General features: G+C 39.1%; 2 protein-coding genes across 7 annotated transcripts in view; both read left to right on the top strand.

Annotated features, from left to right (window-relative positions):
• LOC103711324 (myosin-10) overlaps positions 1-11,257 on the top strand; it is a 35,994-nt gene extending 24,737 nt beyond the window's left edge. For all 6 annotated transcript variants that reach the window (XM_039120461.1, XM_039120459.1, XM_008797430.4 and 3 more), the window contains 6 exons: positions 1,932-2,012; positions 2,200-2,310; positions 3,671-3,741; positions 7,930-8,154; positions 8,934-9,027; positions 10,704-11,257. In XM_039120461.1, the coding sequence (XP_038976389.1) occupies positions 1,932-2,012; positions 2,200-2,310; positions 3,671-3,741; positions 7,930-8,154; positions 8,934-9,027; positions 10,704-11,012 (891 nt within the window). In that variant the 3' untranslated portion in view covers positions 11,013-11,257. The remainder of the gene's footprint in view (positions 1-1,931; positions 2,013-2,199; positions 2,311-3,670; positions 3,742-7,929; positions 8,155-8,933; positions 9,028-10,703) is intronic.
• A 732-nt stretch (positions 11,258-11,989) lies between these two features.
• LOC103711325 (F-box protein At3g12350-like) lies at positions 11,990-14,030 on the top strand. The gene is made up of 2 exons (XM_008797432.4): positions 11,990-13,288; positions 13,425-14,030. Exons 1-2 carry the CDS (start codon positions 12,416-12,418, stop codon positions 13,890-13,892), a joined length of 1,341 nt encoding a protein of 446 aa, XP_008795654.2. The 5' UTR covers positions 11,990-12,415; the 3' UTR covers positions 13,893-14,030.
• The last annotated feature ends 6,002 nt before the right edge of the window (positions 14,031-20,032 follow it).

Genomic DNA, 20,032 nt, shown 5'->3' with positions numbered 1-20,032 from the left:
ATATAATAGTTTGAGCTTAAAAATAAGGGAAAACATTGTAGATTCTATTAGATTAGAATGAACTGGAAATATGTAAATATGTATTTTTAAGGACATATGTATTTCGTTAAAAATAAGGAAATATGTAAACTCACTTAGCATTGAGAGTTAGGATATTATGATTTTGATGAAAGATGGGGAGGAAAAATAGATAGAAATGGTATTTAAAAAAATGCTGAGTGGGGATTCTTCCTTGGGTGTTTGTTTAGAAGAATTTGTTTTGAGAAGGATGCAAAAGGTTAAGGCATCAAAGCTAGTTGAAATACTGGTCCAGGTTTGGAAATTCATCAAAGTGATCAGGTTAATTTAGTTAATCGAGGCGATCATAATATATATAAAAATGTCAAATGATTGTGGGAAATTATTGTAGTACACTTCTACAACAATATAAGTGAAAATGTCATGTTTTATCAATATAATGGTGTTAAACTGGCAAGCTGCAGAAAAATGTTATGTCAAACAGTAATGGGCCAGATTTTTGGAAAAATGAAAGCAATTTCAGAGAACTAATCATGACTACTATATACCTTCCAACTTAATGATAAATCTGTATTAGGTTGCGGCGCTGCATAAGTTAAAAAAGAAGGGAACAAAGAGAGCCTCAGGAGATAAAAAAAAACATGGCATTTATGGAAATATTAAGAATGTTCAGTAAAAGTTCGTGATGGGGAAAAGCAACTAATGGCCAGGTTTTTGGAAAAATGAAAGCAGTTTCAGAGAACCAATCATGACTGCTGTATACCTTCCAACTTAAAGATAAACCTGTATTAGGTTGCAGTGTTGCATAAATTAGAAAAGTAGGGAACAAAAAGGGCCTAAGGAGATAACAAAAACATGACATTTATGGAAATATTAAGAATATTCAGTAAAACTTGGTGATGGGGAAGAAAAGCATACTATAGGGTGTGTGGGAGATGCAATGACAGAGTACTATCTGGTGGGGAATTTAATGAGATACTATGGACATGTATAATAAATATCGAAACTGGCAATGTGTACCATCAACCCAAAGCAAAAGAATTTGGCCTTCTGTACCATGCTGTTTTCTTGGTATGGTACCATGCTATTTGAAAGGTAATTGTTGGAGTAGCTCAATGATCTTACCTGTAGCCATAGATATTTGCAGAAAAGATTAATACTCAATGCGCATGTCATAACATAGGTGCATGTATGCAAACCCCATTGATGTAATCCACAGACAACCTTGTGAAAGATAACATCTGAATACCTTATTCAATACTCAATGAGCTTGTGAAAACATGGGTGCATGTATGCAAACCCCATTGATGTAATCTATAGGCAACCTTGTGAAAGATAACATCTGAATACATTATTTGATCAACACAAAAAACATATATATGATGTAACTTGTATTCACAATAAGAATTGCCATACCACCTTTCTGGCAGAGGTCCAAGAGAACCAGCAGCATTCTTTTTTAACCTTGAACTTAGATTTAAAAGGATTGGAGATGGATGCCGATTTTCTAATGGGATAACAGTAGGGTGGTTGAAGTTGAAATTGGCTTCCAGAATGCAAGGAAGCTTTGGCAAAGAGGAATTTGAGATTTACGATGACACTGGTGAAAATTGTGAGCAAGGATTTGAATGGTTTCAGTGAGTATAAAATATAATCCATGATAGGATCAAATTGACATGAAAAAATAGTTTAATAAATTGAACCTCAAATATGAAATAAGGCTTTGTGTCATTATAATGCTTTCTTAACTGAAAAAGCTTGAGCATACGATAGCTCTACAAATTAATTCCTTATGGTGAGTTTATGTAGTGCTTTTTAGTAGACTGTCTTTGGAACTTCTATATTTGAATTTCTGCACTTTTATCATTTCCAGTTTTCTTCTACCTCTGTTTCTTAATTTATATGTGATGCAGAGTGGGCATCCAACAACAAGCAGTGTTAAAAACAGAATGACGGATACGTCAGATGTGCTTGCTCAAGCATTGCAAGAAAAGGTCTTGTTTACCTTTACCTTTAATGTGATATTTTGTTTTCTTTTTGTATTGTTTTACATTGTGTTATTTTCCTGTAGTCTGCTGATCTTTTTTTATCGGTCTAATTTCTACTTTGATGTTAAAAGCTTTATGAGCCAAGTATTTTTGATTTTTTTCATTTATCTAGCTGATTCTTGCTTTGCTGCAGATTGCTGCACTATTGCTTTTGTCCCAGCAAGAAGAGAGGCATCTACTAGAAAGGGATGTGAATAAAGCTCTTCAGAAAAAGCTGGAGGAACTCCAAATCAACTTATCTCAAGTATTGTCTTTCTGGATAATTTGTAGTATGATATTCTCTTTCATTTGGCCTGTATAATGATGATTATAGTCACTGAATATTTTGTTCTGGGCATTATAATCTTGAAAATTATATTTGTCGAAAGGCATCCTAGTGCACAAGGCTCTTGCCACTGCGAGGTCTAGGTTGGGAATCAGAGAACACAATCTTACCATGCTTGCAGAGAGGCTGTTTATGTATTTTGTACCCATGACACCCAGGTCACAATAGAGCATTCTTACCATGGTCCAAAGCCTACCCTCTTGAAAATTATACTTGTGTGACCCCAAAACAAGATACGCCATCTCGATATCAGACCCTGTATCGATGCCACACTATCATTGGGTCGGTATGGTATGGTACGGAGTTGGTTCGGCATACCGAGTGTCAGTACGCCTCCCCATACTATGTACCAGTACTAAACCAGTACGGTATGGTACGTTCTGTACCGTTCGGTTTGGTATAGTATGATAAACCTTGCCCCAAAAAGATACTTCTCTTGAAGTTGTTATTCTCTTCTAGAGTTGGAAAGGCATATCATGTGCTTTCTTCCTCTTCTCCTTGGTTGATATAATTGATGACATATGTAATGTGCTTTAATCATTGTGGCTATCTTGAAATATGATATCATAGTTATAAAAAAATAATAATCATAATCTTGGTTCTTTTCTCTATCATTTTTCTTTGATGTTTTCTTTTTCTAATTTTTGAGTTTAGAGATTCTAGTACAGAGTATGGATAAGAGGGATGGAACTCAATTCTCTATACTTAACATTTTACTTTTTAGGTTCACAGCTAACTCATGTCATGTAACAAGCCATGATTTGTTAGCCTGAAAAAAGTGTGAACTACTACTTAAATATATCATAATAAAGTGATACATGCCATATACACAAAAACAATAATTACTATATATTCTAACAGAAAACCTTCACTGATGAAATTCAAGGGACATAATCGAGGACAAAAGCTATAGACATAGATATTATATTTATTGAAAAGACTCAACTATTTATCATTCGTAGTTGCGCTCGAGTGACAGATGCTGGTTGTCTAGCATGCAACCATTTCAGAGCTCTGCATTCTTTGGCTGTTACTAGCACTTAATATATATGACTTAAATAATATTTGGTCTCTCTTGCTTACAACAATATTCTTTCACTATATAATGTTCATTTTCTTTCATAGCTGTTATTTAACTTTGAGATGCATTAAGTAATTGTAATCAACTATTGACCTCTTGCCTTGAATGTATTGACAGTATTCCTGATTATCCTGCCTGAATAATTTACTTTTTGTATGTATGTAATGTTACATTTAATACTCATATTTTATTTTATAGGTTACGAATGAAAAGGTGAAAGCTCTTATGGAATTAGCTCTACTAAAGAGAGAATATCAGCTATTGCAGGAGTATGGTTCTTATTAGGCCATTTAATATAATGATTTGGACACTGTTTTCTATTGCATCTTCTTTATTTTACATGAACATATTGCTGACACGTCGATTCTTTTCTGTTCTTTTTCCCCTTAAATACTTGCATGCAACAAATGATATAAGCATTACATGGCCAATTTATCTGGTAGCACTATTAGTGTTGATTTGCATTAGGACTTACATGGAATACAAAAAATAAATTGACCAACATATCCATGACTATCAGACCATGAATCTTCAATCATGAAATTAGATTCATGTCAATTGGCATGAATTTGTGTTGCAGTTTGTGTATAAAACCAATTTGTTTTAGCAAGGATTTGTTGCTGGCATAGGGCATGTCTGCTTGTGGCTAGCACGGTATGTGGTATGTTGTGCCAAAGCACATGCCATTCCATGTCAAAAGAAAAAGGACATAAGTCCCTTTGTTTAGTTATTATTATTATTTTTTCTTAAAAGATGTGGTAGGTGCTGTTCTGATGTTTGTTTTGGCCCCAATGCAAATAAGCATTTAAAACCATGTATTATAGTCAAACTTTGAGATGCAGAATGGAATAGTTATTTTGTTTTGCATTTTGTTCATCTATTTTTTGTTAAAAATATCTTTGGCTTCAAAGAGGGGGTTTATTAAGCTTTGATTGCTATCTTGTCTATGGTGGATATTCTAAATGTTCATGTCTAATATGGATCGGGTTTTAGTCATATATGTTAACCCACAAAATTAATTTGCTTAAGCTATGGTGAGTACGATTTTTTGATTTATCTCATTGTTATTTTTGCCCACTGTAAAGTATTGTGCACATCTAAAAGCTTGATTGATTAATAATAATCATCTGTGTATGCATGCCATCAAGGTTTGTCGTACTAGTCGGTACCATATTATACTAGGCATACCGTTCTGTACCGGTACTAAACTTGTATGCAGTCTCGTACTGTACGGATGCTCGGTAAGCCTTGCCGTCTTGTACCGTACCGCATACCAACACTGTAATAGGATGGTATCCCAGGGTCCAGTACCAATAAAGTGATGGTAAATGTAGGATAAAAAATGCTTTATAAAAAGCAATGTCATCTTATCTTTATGTATAAAGACATAAAATAAGGAGAAAGAATAGTGAAGGTCAAATAGACAAGCAGATGCAATAGTTTGTTAACGGGTGGACTTTCAAATTTTCCTCTTTTTATCTCATTTTAAATCATAGTCCCAAACCACTGGACAGGTTGAGACGATACCATTAGTTTAGCATCTTGGTAACAAGGAGACATCAAATTTTCCTATTTTTCTTTTTTTCTTGTTTGTTGCTTTTAATGATTCTTTAGAGGGTTTTTAGGACTTATTTGTCAAACTATAGTATTTTGAGATGATAGTTGGTTTAATGGTGTTGATACTAGTATCAGTACCGACTCTTGCTCTCCTTTTCTTGTGCACCTCTCTTTGCTTTTTTCGTCTCTCCACATGTGAAAACAAACATTTAAGACAAATCGGACTCTTTTTCTTTAAATGGGTCCCAGGCTTGTACCAGTTAGTACTCGCTGACCTGGTCATTAATCCAATTAGTCTCAGCCAGGACCCAGTATTATAGATTGACTCCCGATTTACATAGAACCCCTTTAATCAAGTCCTAGGCTTGTCTTGGTTGGTATGGGCTAATCTAGTTACTAAACTAGACAGTCTTGGTTGGGAAACCCTAACACCCAGTTTACATGGACCTAGGGTTCCATAGCCACCCGAAGATTGTCTATCACTAATTTGGTCAAGGATGGTTGGGACGAATAGGGTCCGGAACCGATGGTTTGTTATCTATTTTTTGGCTAAATTTTCCTTGCCTTTGACCAAATCAGAATCCTTTTTTCTTTCTCCTTTCTTAATCCTTTTGACACATGTTTGATTGCTTGTTTCAATTTTTGTTGATCTTTTGTCTATTTTTCACCAAGAATGCAAGGGAATGGGGATTAAGATAATTCAGTCATTGGGAACATCAAAAACCATTCTACTCATTATAATCAAGGTTTTAAATACTGCTATTGAATCATATACCATTTTTCCATCAAAGCAGTGCTGTATCCGTAGGGTGCTAGTACTAACAATACATACCAAAATCGGAAAACATCAAAAAGAATAAAAAACCATCGGTGCCAACTGCCAACTAATATGATCGATACGTTACCATCTGTGCACACTGGTTTGGATTGGTATGAAATGGTATGGCTTGTACATATTAGTACATACTTTTTTGGCATCGTTGCAACCGTACTAATGCCAATTTTGCATCGGAATGGTATGTTACCAATAGTACTGTCCTATTTGGTAGGTTTTGGATCCATGATTATGGTTATATGGATTGGGCTTATTTTTTTATTTTTTATCATGGTTCGTTGCAGACGTACTCCTGCGGGGGCTCGAGCATTTTACATGATCCTGCGATAGAATAGTTTGCTCGGTTGTCTGCCTCTCCGAGTCAGCCTGCACCTATTGCGGATTTTGCTCCGCCGGTTCGTAGTTCCTCAAAACTAAGGTCTATCTTTTTGATCAGAGGTTGAATCAATCATCAGAAAAAGAATTAGGCCAAAATTAGGATATATTTTGGAAAATGAAACATCCATGAAAGAGAAGCAAAAGAAACGCTTTCATAAATATTCTCGTAGAATCGAGAATTTTTATTATTACCAATCAGAGGCACTTAAGTGCTTTCAACTTTGTTAAATTAAGGTTGAGAATTTCTTCTTTTGTCTTCGGATTCCAGTTTTGTGCTCAAATTCAGGGGATGACAAACTGTTGGTTGAGTATCCCATCGGGCGTTTGGGGTTCAAGGATGAGGGGGTTTCTAGGATATCGGAAAAAAATTTGAGGAAAAGAGTTGGTTTTAGATTTATAAACAAAACTAAAATTATCTGATTTTTTTATTGAAACTAAAAATTTTGCGGAAAGATAAAAGACTAATGTACCTAGGATTTTGAATATCAATGGGACAGTGGGGTGTCCCAACCATCTTGAGTGTTGGGATGGGACGAGTCGAGTAATGGACCGAGATGAGATGAGTTGAGAAACAAACTAGGATGGGACAAAACATCCACCATCCTAAGCAAGGTCTGTCATGTTGGTAGTGGAGCCCGTACCGGTCCATTGGTGACACGGTTTGCTACGCCCCTGTATTGTTCTGTGCCGAGCCCGTACCAACACAATAGAGAGGGCGAGGGAGCGGAAGAGGGAGAATGAGAGAGAGGACGAGAGAGGGGGGGAGAGGGAGGGTCGCCAGAGGGGCCCTAAAGGGGCGGAGCCGGCTCCGCCCTTTGGACCCCTGTTTCAAACGAAACAGGGGTCTGTTAGGGCTCCTTTTTTATTTTGAAAATTTTAAGTGTAGTTTGCAACAGATTTGCCGACTTCACTTAAAATTTCTTTTGCCGAGTTCACTTAAAATTTTTTAAAAAAGGGCTCCGATGGACTCCTGTTTTGTTCGAAACAAGGGTCCTGAAGGCGGAGCCCCTGCTCCGGCCCTCTGGAGCCCCTCCGACGGCCCTCTCTCCCTCACCCTCTCCCTTTCTCCCCCTCTCTCTCTCTTCCTCTCTTTTCTTCTCCCTCCCCCCACCTGCTGGTTACCGTTTTGAATGTCGGAACCGTCACGGTCCGCCGCCGGCACAATCCTAGTCCGCCGTCGGCATGCCTCGGTACGCCCCGAACCGGGCAATTCGAGGTGGTTCCACATTCCTTGTTCCTAGGTTTTAGTACATGGGGTGTCTACTCCATGGAAAAATTGGGATGGTCCCATCTCATGATATTAAAAACCTTGAATATACCCATACTACTTGGATGTATTCTAAATCAGCACAATTGACAAAAGTTGTAACAAAAAAGGTTTTGAATGAATTAGGTTGGATTAGTTGCAAGGGTGAGTTGTTAAGAGTGTGAATCCAATGTCCCTTGAGCAATGTGAAACTTTTTGAATATCTGATAATCACCCATGCATCTTGTAATCCCATTTTCTGGTTTTATTTGTGCCTTACATTTTGGAGAAATAGTTCTGATGTGTATTACCAACTCTTTGGATGAATATGTTGTTTTATCGCACAATGATTAATAGCGGGCATCTTTAATCTATTCATTTCTTTTTGTGGACAACTTTCCTAAGGTATCTATATCTACTTATTATCATATGCTGGTACAGGAATTGCAGCCATAGTTTGAAACATGACAATTATTTGGCAGATGATTCTGACAAAAACATAGCCCTTCATGAGCGAGAAGGAAGATTGAAGAATATTTTAAAGAAAACATACTTGAAGCGTTGGATGGGGAATGATCATAGTCAACATGATACTGATATTTATGGAAGCTCTGGCAAAAGCAATTCGACTAATAAGAAAGACTTCAAATGCATGGATTTTGCGAGGTTCATAGTGATGCTTGTTGTTTTATATTAGGAATGACATGATTTATAGATTATTTTGAGTGTTTAGTATCATGCTTTAGTTTCCAATCCATCATTCAATTATATTTTGTCTACATAAGATACCTGTAAAGGACTCTTTGTTTATTTCCTGAAGGGTTTAAATTATATGCATGCAGGATTGTTCTATTCCTCGTATAAATGAAATTTTCATGCAAATACAAGGGTTTTGGATGCCCGATTATTTTTTTGTGAAAATGCTCCACTCCTCAAGCTGACTAATTTCCTTTTAACATATTTGGGCTGGCTCCCCTATCTTGTTAATTTGAATCATCTTGGACTATTCACATTAAGAAAGAAAGATAAATATGATAAAATTGCAGATCTTCTGAAATCTGTAATATAATAGAAAGGAAATAAGAAATAAAACTAAGCCCCAATTGACCAGATATTCAACTACATCTCTAAAAGCAATATCTGTAACTTGCACAAAATAGGTCATTATTTGACTGTTTGCTGTATATAAGGTGGCAGCCAAAATCTTCATGAGATTGGGCTTAGTTTTTAAGTTTACATTGCCCTTGTTTAACATTTTAATTCAATAGGATTTCCTCCAATGAATTTTTCTCATCCCTTCTTTGCCTCTTCGTCGTGTATCTGTTTGTAGGTTATACTTATGTAGTCAAATTAAAGTATAGAATGGAGCAAATACATAGCCAATTTCAGTTTAATATCACATTTAATTTTCTGATAGTTAATTGTTTATCATTAATCAATTTCAGGTTGAAAATTGAAAATGCAGCCCTTCAGGAAAGCATGGCAAATATGGAACGTGTTACTTCTTCAGTTCGCAGGCTTCATGTTTTACTTTTAAGGGTTAGTCCTCTTTCCTTTAATACATAAAGATTAAAAATACTATTATAATACAAATTTTAATAGAATATGCTAATCAAGGTTTTAAGTGCTGGACCATGCTGATTTTATGCTAAGGCAGTACCAACACCAGCACTACGTTGTAATGACACCCATTTATATTCTTCTTGTAAACATTTTTTATTTCTCAATCTTCTTTGATTATTCTTTTGTTATTGCATTAGACATGTTAGAAGGGAAGGTGATGATTTTACAGGCAGGTCTTAGTTGATGTCAAATCTATTACACTTTAACTGGAAACCCTTTCCTGTTAAAGAGAGAAGATTGGGGGAAGGAATGAGAAAATTGCAATAAACCAATGATAGCTCTTAACAAATAAGGATACATAAATCCAATCCAAATTGTTGGCAGACGGGTTGATGGTCATGATCATTATATTGGTATGAGAAGAAGTTCATTCATAATAGCAGTGGTAATTTCTAAGTAGGTTGCCTTTGAAGTTTTTCAACTCAGGATCATACTTTATTTAAGCTCAATCTTCTTCCCCAGAAACGTCTGTTACCAGTAGGATTTCCGGAAAGAAAGACTCAAGGGTGAAAAAAGGAATTTGCTTACCACTCATATTATAGAATTTTGTTAATATAAAACTGTGAGATTAGAATGGAAAGCTGAGTACATGTGGACACTACCTAATTCTTTTTTAAGGGTGCTTGTAGTCCATGCGTGGCTAAGCAGAGTATTTGGCAGGACCACAACACCCCCACCCCAACCCATCCCTCAAAAAAAAAAAAAAATTCCTTAAAATGAGTCAACATAACTATGGAAACATTATTGCTATTATAAGTCCCCAGAAATCTTCTACATCTCCACATTTTTGGGATAGATGCAGCATTCCATGGTGACTGTGAATCCTCCATGCCCGGTGCTGTGTGGCACTCAAGATTGGTTCATGTGCCAGGGCAGGCTCACTGCATCAGCACCTCTGTTAGCCCCTGGTGATGCAGCGCAGGTCCCCGGCGCAAGGACTATTCCTGCATGGGGCACATGGCTGGGCATACGGTGCAAGGCACAAAGGATCTGAACTCCTCCATGAATGACCCAACATACCATGAGCATGCAGCAATATAATGGGATTTTTTAACAGGACTAATTTGATCAGTCTGATGGATCTTTTGGTATTTACAAAAGGCCTTCTCGTGTGTAATTTTTCAGTGGACCTATTAACTTGCATTTACTTGTCTCCACATGCTTCTTGTGTCTGCTAACTGCCAGAGCAGGCAAATAGGAAAAATTAAGTATTTAGAAAAGAAAAGAAAGGAAAAAAAATTAGGAAGAGGAACAATACCTTTCGTTAAAAATAGGAAAGTAAATTTTGGATACACAAACCTCTTGTCAAGAATAATACTGTCGTACTGAGATACACTGCCATGTTGGCCCTCAACTTTCCACTGCTTGTCAGACAATTGAACCCTGCACAAACAGAAAAAAAAGTAACCTATTCCCGTAACATCAACCAGTGGTACAGATGATTTGCTTCTGCTCCATGATAACAGGATTCCCCAACATTTCGTTGTGTCCCGACCTTCTTCTACAGAATTAGAATCTGACAAGTTAGTGGCATTACCTTCATGATTTGTTTCTGATGTTTGATGATAGGACATTATTAATGTCTATTGCAGGCGCAAGATGATGCAGCATCAGCTGGTCCTACCGAAAGTATAATTCAAGCATTGAGCAACATAATCTCAGAGGCAAACCATATGAAGACAGCCCTTGGGAGCTCACTTCCTATCAGCTGGTCTGGCAGTGGAGAGGATGCTGTTACTTATGAAAATCTTTATGAACCGACCGACCCTTTGGAGGTGCCCAAAATTGAGAAAGTTGACCCTGTTTCTATTGCAGGATTGGAGATGGTGGATCTCCTGATACTAGCAGTTGAGCTCCAAAAGGAGAATTTGATAGGGAAGTGTGGTGGTTCACAGATTTGACTGAAACTGATCTGTTAGTTACTCGGTGTCGATGCTGGATCCAATAGCAGCAAGGGGCATTGTATTCACCTTCTGTTTTATTTGCCCGTTATCTCATGAAATTCTCCAAGTCTATGATGTATCCTTGTCTACATGTACATTATGAATGAGTGCATTGGTGTATATTTCAAGTGTTCTTTTTTAGTTTCAAGTGCCTATTTATTTGTTTAGATTATAATAGCAGTGCCACCATTTTGTCTCCTACATATGAGTAGGCTTCTACTAAGTCTAATGTTCCTAATCATTTCCCTTAATCCTTCTGTATTATACACGTTTTTGTAAAGGACCATTTAACACTAGATTGATGCAAGGGGGAAGAACAAACGCTGCTTGTCTGAGTGCTTCGATCTGTCATATGTTCCAAGAAGAGTAACTGGTATTTCTTTGACAGAAAAAACCACGGCATGGAAATTGCTACCTCCTGTTACAGCTAGATGGTTCGCAGCCTGGAACAACTGTTGGATTTGGTTAGTAGTTAGGAATAAAAGATGAATCTTGTTGCAGGATATCACTGCTTTCAGAAACAGATGAGGGAGGAAGCAATATGATTACAAAATCACTGGCAAAGACTACATGTTTTGTGCGGTTCAGTAGAATGTATATTTGTATCAAAATAACCTCGCCGTGGAAATTTTAATCAGTAACTTCAACCAAAACCAAAAAAGTTGCCATCCTTGAAGGTGGCGAGAATGTCCTACCATCATTTATCCTTCTCTGAAGCCAAAGAATGTAAAGGAGTAATTCAATGCCACTTGTTTTTTTATCTTTTTTTCCCCACTTTTGACTCTCTCTGAATCTAATCTCTTCTGTATATAATTATCAAATTTACAGCTCACCTCAGTAGATTTGGAAGATGTCTGGTTATGAATCTCAGCCTGGACTTCTAAGGGTGGTGATATGCTATAGTCCTAAGATGTGGTCCTAGTGCCGTTTTTTTTTTTCTGGTTATGAATCTCAGCCCGGACTTCTAATGGTGGTGATATGCTATGGTCCTAAGATGTGGTCCTAGTTCCATTTTTTTTCTTAAAAAAAAAATTGGGAGCATCAAAGAATGACCAATGTTGGCGAAAAAAACAATCACCAAGCTAATGATTGAAGTTCTTCACAAAACAAGAAACAAAAAATGAAAAGAAGATCGACGAACGTTTTTTTTTTAAGAAGGGTTAATATTACCATTCAAACTAATGCACCACATTAGACTCATGAGTTCAACGGACCGATATTCCATCAAAGTTCTCCCCCCTTCTAGGCGGTCGCAGCGCTGAAAGCCAAAACGCCTCAACTTTGCCATTTTTCGGGCGAAGCTCTGCGTCCGTCGTCTCCTCCATCTCGCATCGCCGGAAAGCCTAAGCCTAACCCTAGCTATGGCGTCGCCACCCTCGTTCTCCGACTTCCCGGAGGACGTGCAGCTGAACGTGCTTTCCTTTCTCTCACCCGCCGAGGTCTCCGCCTTCGCCTGCACCTCCCGCCGGTTCGCCGCCCTCTGCAGCGCCTCCGCCTCCGATAGCCCTGTCTGGCTCGCGATGTGCGACCGCCGCTGGGGCTCCAAAACCCTCATCCGCTCCTGGGCCTCCGACGGCGGCGGCGCCGGCGTCCCCTACGCCCGCCTCTACCGCGCCCTCGTCCGCTGGGAGGCCCTCATCGGCTTCTGGCGGCGTATCGGCCACGGCACCCCCGGCACCCCTCCCCTCCTCTTCTTCGAATGGGGCCCCTCCTACATCACCGGATCCCGCGTTTCCCCCTCCGCCGAGCTGGGCTCCCACGGAGTCCTCAAGGTTCCCTTCATCTGGCTCGGCCTGTCTGCCCATGGCGATCCCGTCAGCTTCCTCCATCCGGGATGCCGATTCGAGGCGCCGGGTGAAATGTTGTCCTCGGCTTCCGGGTCGTCGTCGTCGTCGGATTCCGATTTGGTACCCGTGGCCGTTAGCTTTATGGGCTGCAACCATTTCGTGGTGGAGGAGAACTGGAGCTTCTATGCTGAGGCTTGCGGCGACGATTCGGGGGTTTTGGATCAGGTGGCGGAGATAGAGAGTACGTCGCCGCCAGACCGGTTGATGTCGGAGATCTATCAGTACTTTGCTAATCGGACGATCCCGGGCGGCGACAAGGCTTCCAGAAGGCAGAGGAAGAAGAAATGGGAGAAGCTTGGGAGGAGGAGACTATGGGAAGCTGAGCATTTCGTCAAGATTGCCAACTATGAACCCACTCCATCACGGCCTTTGCAAGGTTTATGGAAGGTGCTTGTTTTTTCACTTCCTGTTGGAAAATTCCGTTCTTTAGTAATGTTTCGATTTGTAGCATGCATTATGTCTAGATCTTGTGTTTGTCGCTCTTGCAAATGAACAATTTCTTAAACAACACTTCTTCCTGTAGGGGATTTGTGAGGAAAATCTCCTGAATTTTTACTTTGTTGCATATGATGATGTCGGTGGAATAACCTGTAGACGAGTTGGCGACGCAGGGGAGCTATTCTCTGGTTATTCCCCTACTTTCTGGACTTCTAACACTACATTTCTTGAAGCCCCATTTTCTAAAGAGGAACTGGATCTGTATGGTAGCCGCAAGCACATACGGTCGGTGGCTTCGAATTGGAGCAACTTGGACAGGGAAGTGGTCTCACGCATTCTCTGTATCAACTCTACTTATGAACTGGTGATTCCAGACCTATATGGTTCTTCTGGTGATCCAGGAAATGTGGAGGGTAGGATATGGGAGTATGAGGACGGGACTTTTGGGTTTGGGTTTGTTCGGAATAACTTTATCATTGACGTGAAGCACATCACTTCAAATGGGCATCTTCTTGATACTGTAGAGTATTGCTGCAACGGTTCTATTCTATAATGCTTTATCCATGTACAATGGTATTAGTTGTTTATCAAATAAGTCATAACTCTATGACTTGGCAGTGTAAGTGTTGTTATGTTTAACTAAATGATTTTCTTACAAATTGTGAATAAATACTTAGTTTTTTCAGATTCATATCTTATTGTACACATGATGTGAATGGCAAGCATTAGATTCCAGAAGCTGATAACATTGATCTTGATAAACCCCGATCTATTGTTTCCTCTCCACCAATAATGCCCACTCTTTCCACTAATTCCAAAAAACAAGGGGTTCTGTAAAAGTTGTTGGTGGCTACAATGCCAATTTGTTAATCTGATTTCTCCTTTTTATTACATGAGTAGTACATTAACTGTGCATGGAAGTGATTCCAATGATGAACAGGTAATAAGGTCATTACTAGTATAACTTTTCCTTTTTCTTTTCTCCATAAAATATAGGGCCTTTTGTTTAGTGGTAGCATAGTTAAGTGCATTTCTTTGTCTTGGTTAATAGTTTAGCTTTTATTAGGTTTTTGACATTCATCTTTTTTAGAAATATATGAAAGCATGTCCATATTCCAAGATTGTCTTCCCTAGCCAAAATCAACTCAGACTAATACGTAATCTTTGCTTGTAGCAAATGGAAAACCTTTATCTGCTATCTATGAATTAAATTCAAATGCCGTACAATTTGTGCTGCTGTTGCTTAGATTTCCAGGAATAAGGTCCACAATTACATGATTGAGTGTCTTTAGTATTATATTGGTCTTATCATGGAGGAAGTGTTGGTCAACAATGAAGGCCAGCAACTTCTAATTATGCGGATCAAACCATTAAGTTCACAGGGATAAAGTTTGAACAAGCATTAAAATCATGAATGAATGTGGTCAAAATTTAATATTCATTTAAATTTTAAAAAGCTTCATGGCACAGTTTAAATGAGCTTTGAGCTCCTGTTCTTAATTCATTTCTGTCATACCTTAATTTGCTTATATCAGCATGACTCTAGAACTAAGCCAACCTCATTGACTGATCTCTTAAGACTCAAACATAACCATTATGACAAAATTCTCCTTTGCATACACCACTAATGAATTGAACAAAAAGGAATATTGAAATCCAAAATTCAAATTGACATTATCTCTTTTATTTTGTTGGGCAAAGTCTGATAGACTGCCTTCCTTACAATCAATGGGACATATTAAGGCTAATGCCTCACTTGCCAAAAATTTTAAAAAGATATTTTAAGCTTTTCATTGTATGCTATGATAGGAGTGGCTGGTGTAAACCTAACTCTATTTGATCTTAGTGTCTTTGATAGCCATTAGGTGAATCTGCATGACCTTTTGGTCCAATATGAATTATTGAATTAGTTTACAGTGTTAATTTCTAATTTTCGGGATATCATCATTCTCTTGGGAGGATTAACTGTGCATCTTGCATCTTTCTTAAGGGTTATTTTCGACACCTTACAATATGGCCATTCTAAATTTGTGGTCCACTGGCTCTTTTTTTCATTTTTTTCGGTTTGTTGAATGTGCTTGTAGCAAATGGTCTAAAATCTAAATAATTTTAAGATACAGCAAGAATTATTTTTCTAGTTGTCAACATGTACTTTGCATTTTACTCCTTCAACCTCCTCTAGGTCATGATCTGCTCCATTATGTTTTCTACAATTAAATAGTTGTAATTGTTAGATGTATGCCCTAGAAGCCAATTTGGCTGACACATTGTTGATTCTAGGGACATAATTTTGTACTTGACTATTTATTATTGAATAAATAAAAGGCATCTTTTTCATTCATATTGTTTATGTGTCTATGAATCGTCCAAGAAATTAATAAGATGATGATACATATTCTCAAGAGTTGAGAATTTGAGCCATGTATCATTGGTGATTAATTTCTAAATGCTCCTGATCAAAGGATCATCACGAGGACGGTGATCGATCCGATCAGTGCACAGATCACTCTCCTTCTGGATGGACGAGACTTGAGTCCACAGTGTAGGGACACTGAAGTGATAGTGCAGGTGCTTGTTAGAGAACAAGGGTACTGAGCGTGACCAATACAAGAAGTCACTTGGATGTCTATCCACTCGTCAGTGACTTGCTTGATGTTGCAGTAGTGTGACTGGTCCTTTGACCTGCGGTGCTTCGGCTACTCACAGTGAGGTTATTGTAGTTTGACTGCACACATACATGGTCTCTAGCCATATGGGTCCATGCAGTGTAGATTGGCTGCAGTAAGTTCACTGTAGGAGTAGGGTATGCACCTATATGGAATCTATCGACCTTGATAGATAAGGAGAGATCCTATGTGATTTATAAGACTGAGTTCGTAAAGACCTCGGCCGGGGCAGTATGCACAGTGGAGAAAGAGTTTTTCACTATCGAACTCGAGTCGAATAAATCTTGACATATGACAGACGATGGGGTTTGACGAGTTGTCCATGACCTCCGTCCTGTAGGGATCCACGATAGTAGGACTGTATCACATGTTAACTGCACCTAGAGGTTCATCATTCCATTCTGCTGGGTAGCCACTACATGCTGCTAGGTGTCACTGGTGGATGGTGGGACTCATAGGGATTATCTTGATGATCGATAAACCCTAATGAGTTGAGTTGGAATCGTTCCAACCCATTGAAAGGAGTTTTCAATGATATAGTGATAGAGATCACAATATATCTCACTACCAGTCAGAATAGAACCTATGGGGTCACACACACTAGAAGTATTGACCGATCCGATGGTTGAAATCGTGATTAGGAATCACAAGAAATCAATTTGATTGATAAGAAGTTGAAGAAGGAAAAGGAATTAATTAATTGGACTTGAAACAAGAATCCTACTTCGGGTAGGATAACTAGAGTTCTAATTGGATTAGGACTGGGATTCCTACTTGGAATAGGATTCCTCAATCCTAATGAGATTAGGAGTTTTGAATTAAAAATTGGATTCCTACTTGGAGTAGGATTTCTAGAAATCCTAATTGGATTAGGACTTCGGATTCAAGTAGAGTCCTAATTGGATCAGGACTAAAATTAAACAAATCCTAATTGGATTAGGATTCCTTAAGTCCAAATTAATTATTAATCTAATGAATCAACATGACTCCTAATTGGATTAGGATTGAAGAGTTCAATTGAGTCATGGTTCATTCAAGTCCTAATTGGATTAGGACTAGTATAGATTGAACCCAATTTGGCCAATCCTAATTAGATTAGGATTAAACCATGAGAGAGGCACCTAATCCTCTTTGGAAGAGGATTAGGTTAACCAAGTAAGAGGGGCATCAGCCCCTCTCATCTTGGATGGTGCGGATTGAAGGAGAGAGAGGGGCCGGCGCACCCCCCCTTTCTTTCTTTGGAAAACCATCTAGGGCTCCTACTTTGGAGGAGCCCTTGATGGCTATAAGAAGCACCATGAGGCCGGCGCCCTAGGAATTGGAGCCATCCTCCTCTTGCTGCCGCCACCCTCCCCTCTCCTCTCTTGGTTCAGCCGCAAGCAAAGGAAGAGCAAGGTCCAAGCGTTGGCGTCTTCCTCTTCCTCCAATCCTTCTTCCAACGCAGGGAAAAGAAAGAAGGCTGCAGAAGCTGTGTTCTTCTTCCTTGAGTTCCTTCTTCTTCTTCCTCCTCTCAAGCACTTTCAAGAGTTTGAAAGAAAGAGAAGAGATCAGCCATCAAAGGAGTCTTTGCAAGGGAGCTAGCACCCCGGGAAGACAAGAAAGCTTTGATCGGTTCTCTACTTCGTGTGGATACCCGTAGAGGCCGGACGTTTGAACGGCTTCAAAACGAACCCTCTTCCAAAACCACGAATTCAGATTCGCGGTGATCATCTACCCGCGCAAGGTGAAGATTTGATCTTCCTATTAGTTCTAAAAGTTTTAATTCTTACCTAATTATGAAAGGTCTCGAAACAAGCGTTCATGCGATGAACGTCGAACCCGTGCATGCCGATTCCGCTGCCATCTGAAATTTTTGAAATATCAGCGGCATGGGCGGGTTCCCAACAGTGGTATCAGAGCCTAGGCTTCGTAGATTAAGGTAAGAATTAAATATCTAAAGGCATATTAGATCTGAAAATTAAATGATCATGCATGCTGAAAAATTCTGCATGCAGATTTTTCAGGGGTGCTGATTTTTACATGCTGATTTTTATGTGATAAAAAGATGATTCTAATTGCATTGTTAATGGGATTACAAAGTTTAGAATCATGATTAGCATGATCAGCGACCTATGTCATGATATAATCAGTTAAGTTTCAGATCTGAAAATTATAATTGTAGCATACGGTGATGATCATAGGATTCAACCCCTTTTGGTATCAAATGTAATGACCTGCGATGTGATCTGCGATGTCATGTAATTTTTCAGATGCTTGCATGCATCTTATTGATGTTTTGAGAGGCCTGCGTGCCTCCTAAAAGGAGATGTAAATTATTTTTATTTTTATTTTACATCTGGTTGTATTTCTGTGATGTGATGTACATCAACGATCAAGTTGAAGCAAAGGCATGAGATGAAAGGTGATCTAAGCGGTTGATGGCGATGGGATCAAGAGTTGATCAAGGATCGAATCAAGGAAGCTTGGATCCAATTCAAGAGTTGAAGACCACTTGATCGATTGATGTGCATGTGCTTGTAATACGACCTAATTAGAATCCATGATCATCACCTAGTTTAAAGTTTAGCTTTAATTATTGCCGCGATTATAACTGCCTGCAATGCGCCGTTTGCATGTGATGTGAATGAGAGTCGGGTAGATAGGTCTACATGTGATGTAGCAAACCCAATTGAGACCTAAATCAAAACCTCCTCAATCAAGTCGAGAGTGAACCGACATGAGCAAGTCATATTAGATTAATTGATCTAATTGGTGTCTAGGAAAGCATGAAAGGTGGTTACTTAATTAGGACCTTACTCTCTGAGTAAGGGGAGCCTCCCACCTGCTTACCTGGCCAATTGTTCGATACCTCTTATGAAAGGCTCAAGTTGCAAACACTAAGACCTGATTAACCAATATTAAGTCAATAGGTCTTCCACTGTAGTAGAGCTGCTAAGGCCTTTCTGATGTTGACTTGTCTCGGCTGGATACAGTGGTCAAGTTGCATTGGGGGGTTGGACCTCTCTATAGACATGAGATGTTGTAGGGTAAAGGTGGGGTTGGGCACCAATAACTGTTAGGTGAGGACCCAATGACGACTTTATTCCTACGGTTATACGGTGGGTCTGACTTAACTAAGAAATGAGACCAATAACTGTTAGGTGAGGTCTTCATGGCTTAGAGACCAAGTTGCACTGCAACATGCTGGAGAAGCATTGTACAAGAGTTGTACACTCATCCATTCTATGTGTCACCAATAACTGTTAGGTGAGGTGGCATGTAAATTGGTGGGACCGCAGTACCCACTAGAAACCCTAGTCGTGTGGGATTTCCGTTTTCCTACCAGGGGAGTGTGAGGAAGTCGAGAAATAGTGGGAGTCACATTTGTTTCTAAAAGACCTTAGGACAGATTAGGATCAAGTACAAAAGTCTAACTAGAATCTTTACTCTCTGCAGATACAATGTCGGCTTCAAACCCTTTGACCCGTATTCTTGAGACCAACCGACTGACCGGAACCAATTACAAGGACTGGCTTAGAAATCTCAAAATAGTTTTGGACTGTGAGAAGATAGGCTATATACTTGATTCGATATCCCCACATTACCAGCCACGTCCCACTGATGTTCAGCGTGAGATGCATAAAAAGGTGGTTGGACGATGACATTAGAGTAAAATGCTATATGATGGCATCTATGTCTAATGAACTCCAATGCCAGCATGAAAATATAAAGACTTGCTAGGGACATACTGGCACACCTACAAGAGTTGTATGGTGAGCAGAGTCGCACAGCTCGTTTTGAAGTGTCCAAGAGGCTTTTCAAAGCGAAGATGCGCGAAGGGCAGTCTGTCCATTGATCACGGTCTGACCATGATCAAGGACCTAGAGGAGCTTGAGAAGCTCGGTATGGACATGGCACAAGGAATTGCAAGTGGATTTGATCCTACAGTCACTTCCTGATTCATTTGGTCAGTTTATAGTAAACTACCACATGAATAAGATTGAATGCACTAAGACTGACTAATCAACATGTTGGGTAACTGCTGAGG

This window comes from Phoenix dactylifera, unplaced genomic scaffold (genome assembly GCF_009389715.1).
Source record: "Phoenix dactylifera cultivar Barhee BC4 unplaced genomic scaffold, palm_55x_up_171113_PBpolish2nd_filt_p 000806F, whole genome shotgun sequence".
Taxonomy (NCBI): domain Eukaryota; kingdom Viridiplantae; phylum Streptophyta; class Magnoliopsida; order Arecales; family Arecaceae; genus Phoenix; species Phoenix dactylifera.
Note: the sequence above shows the minus strand (reverse complement) of the source record. Positions and strands in the feature narration are given on the sequence as shown.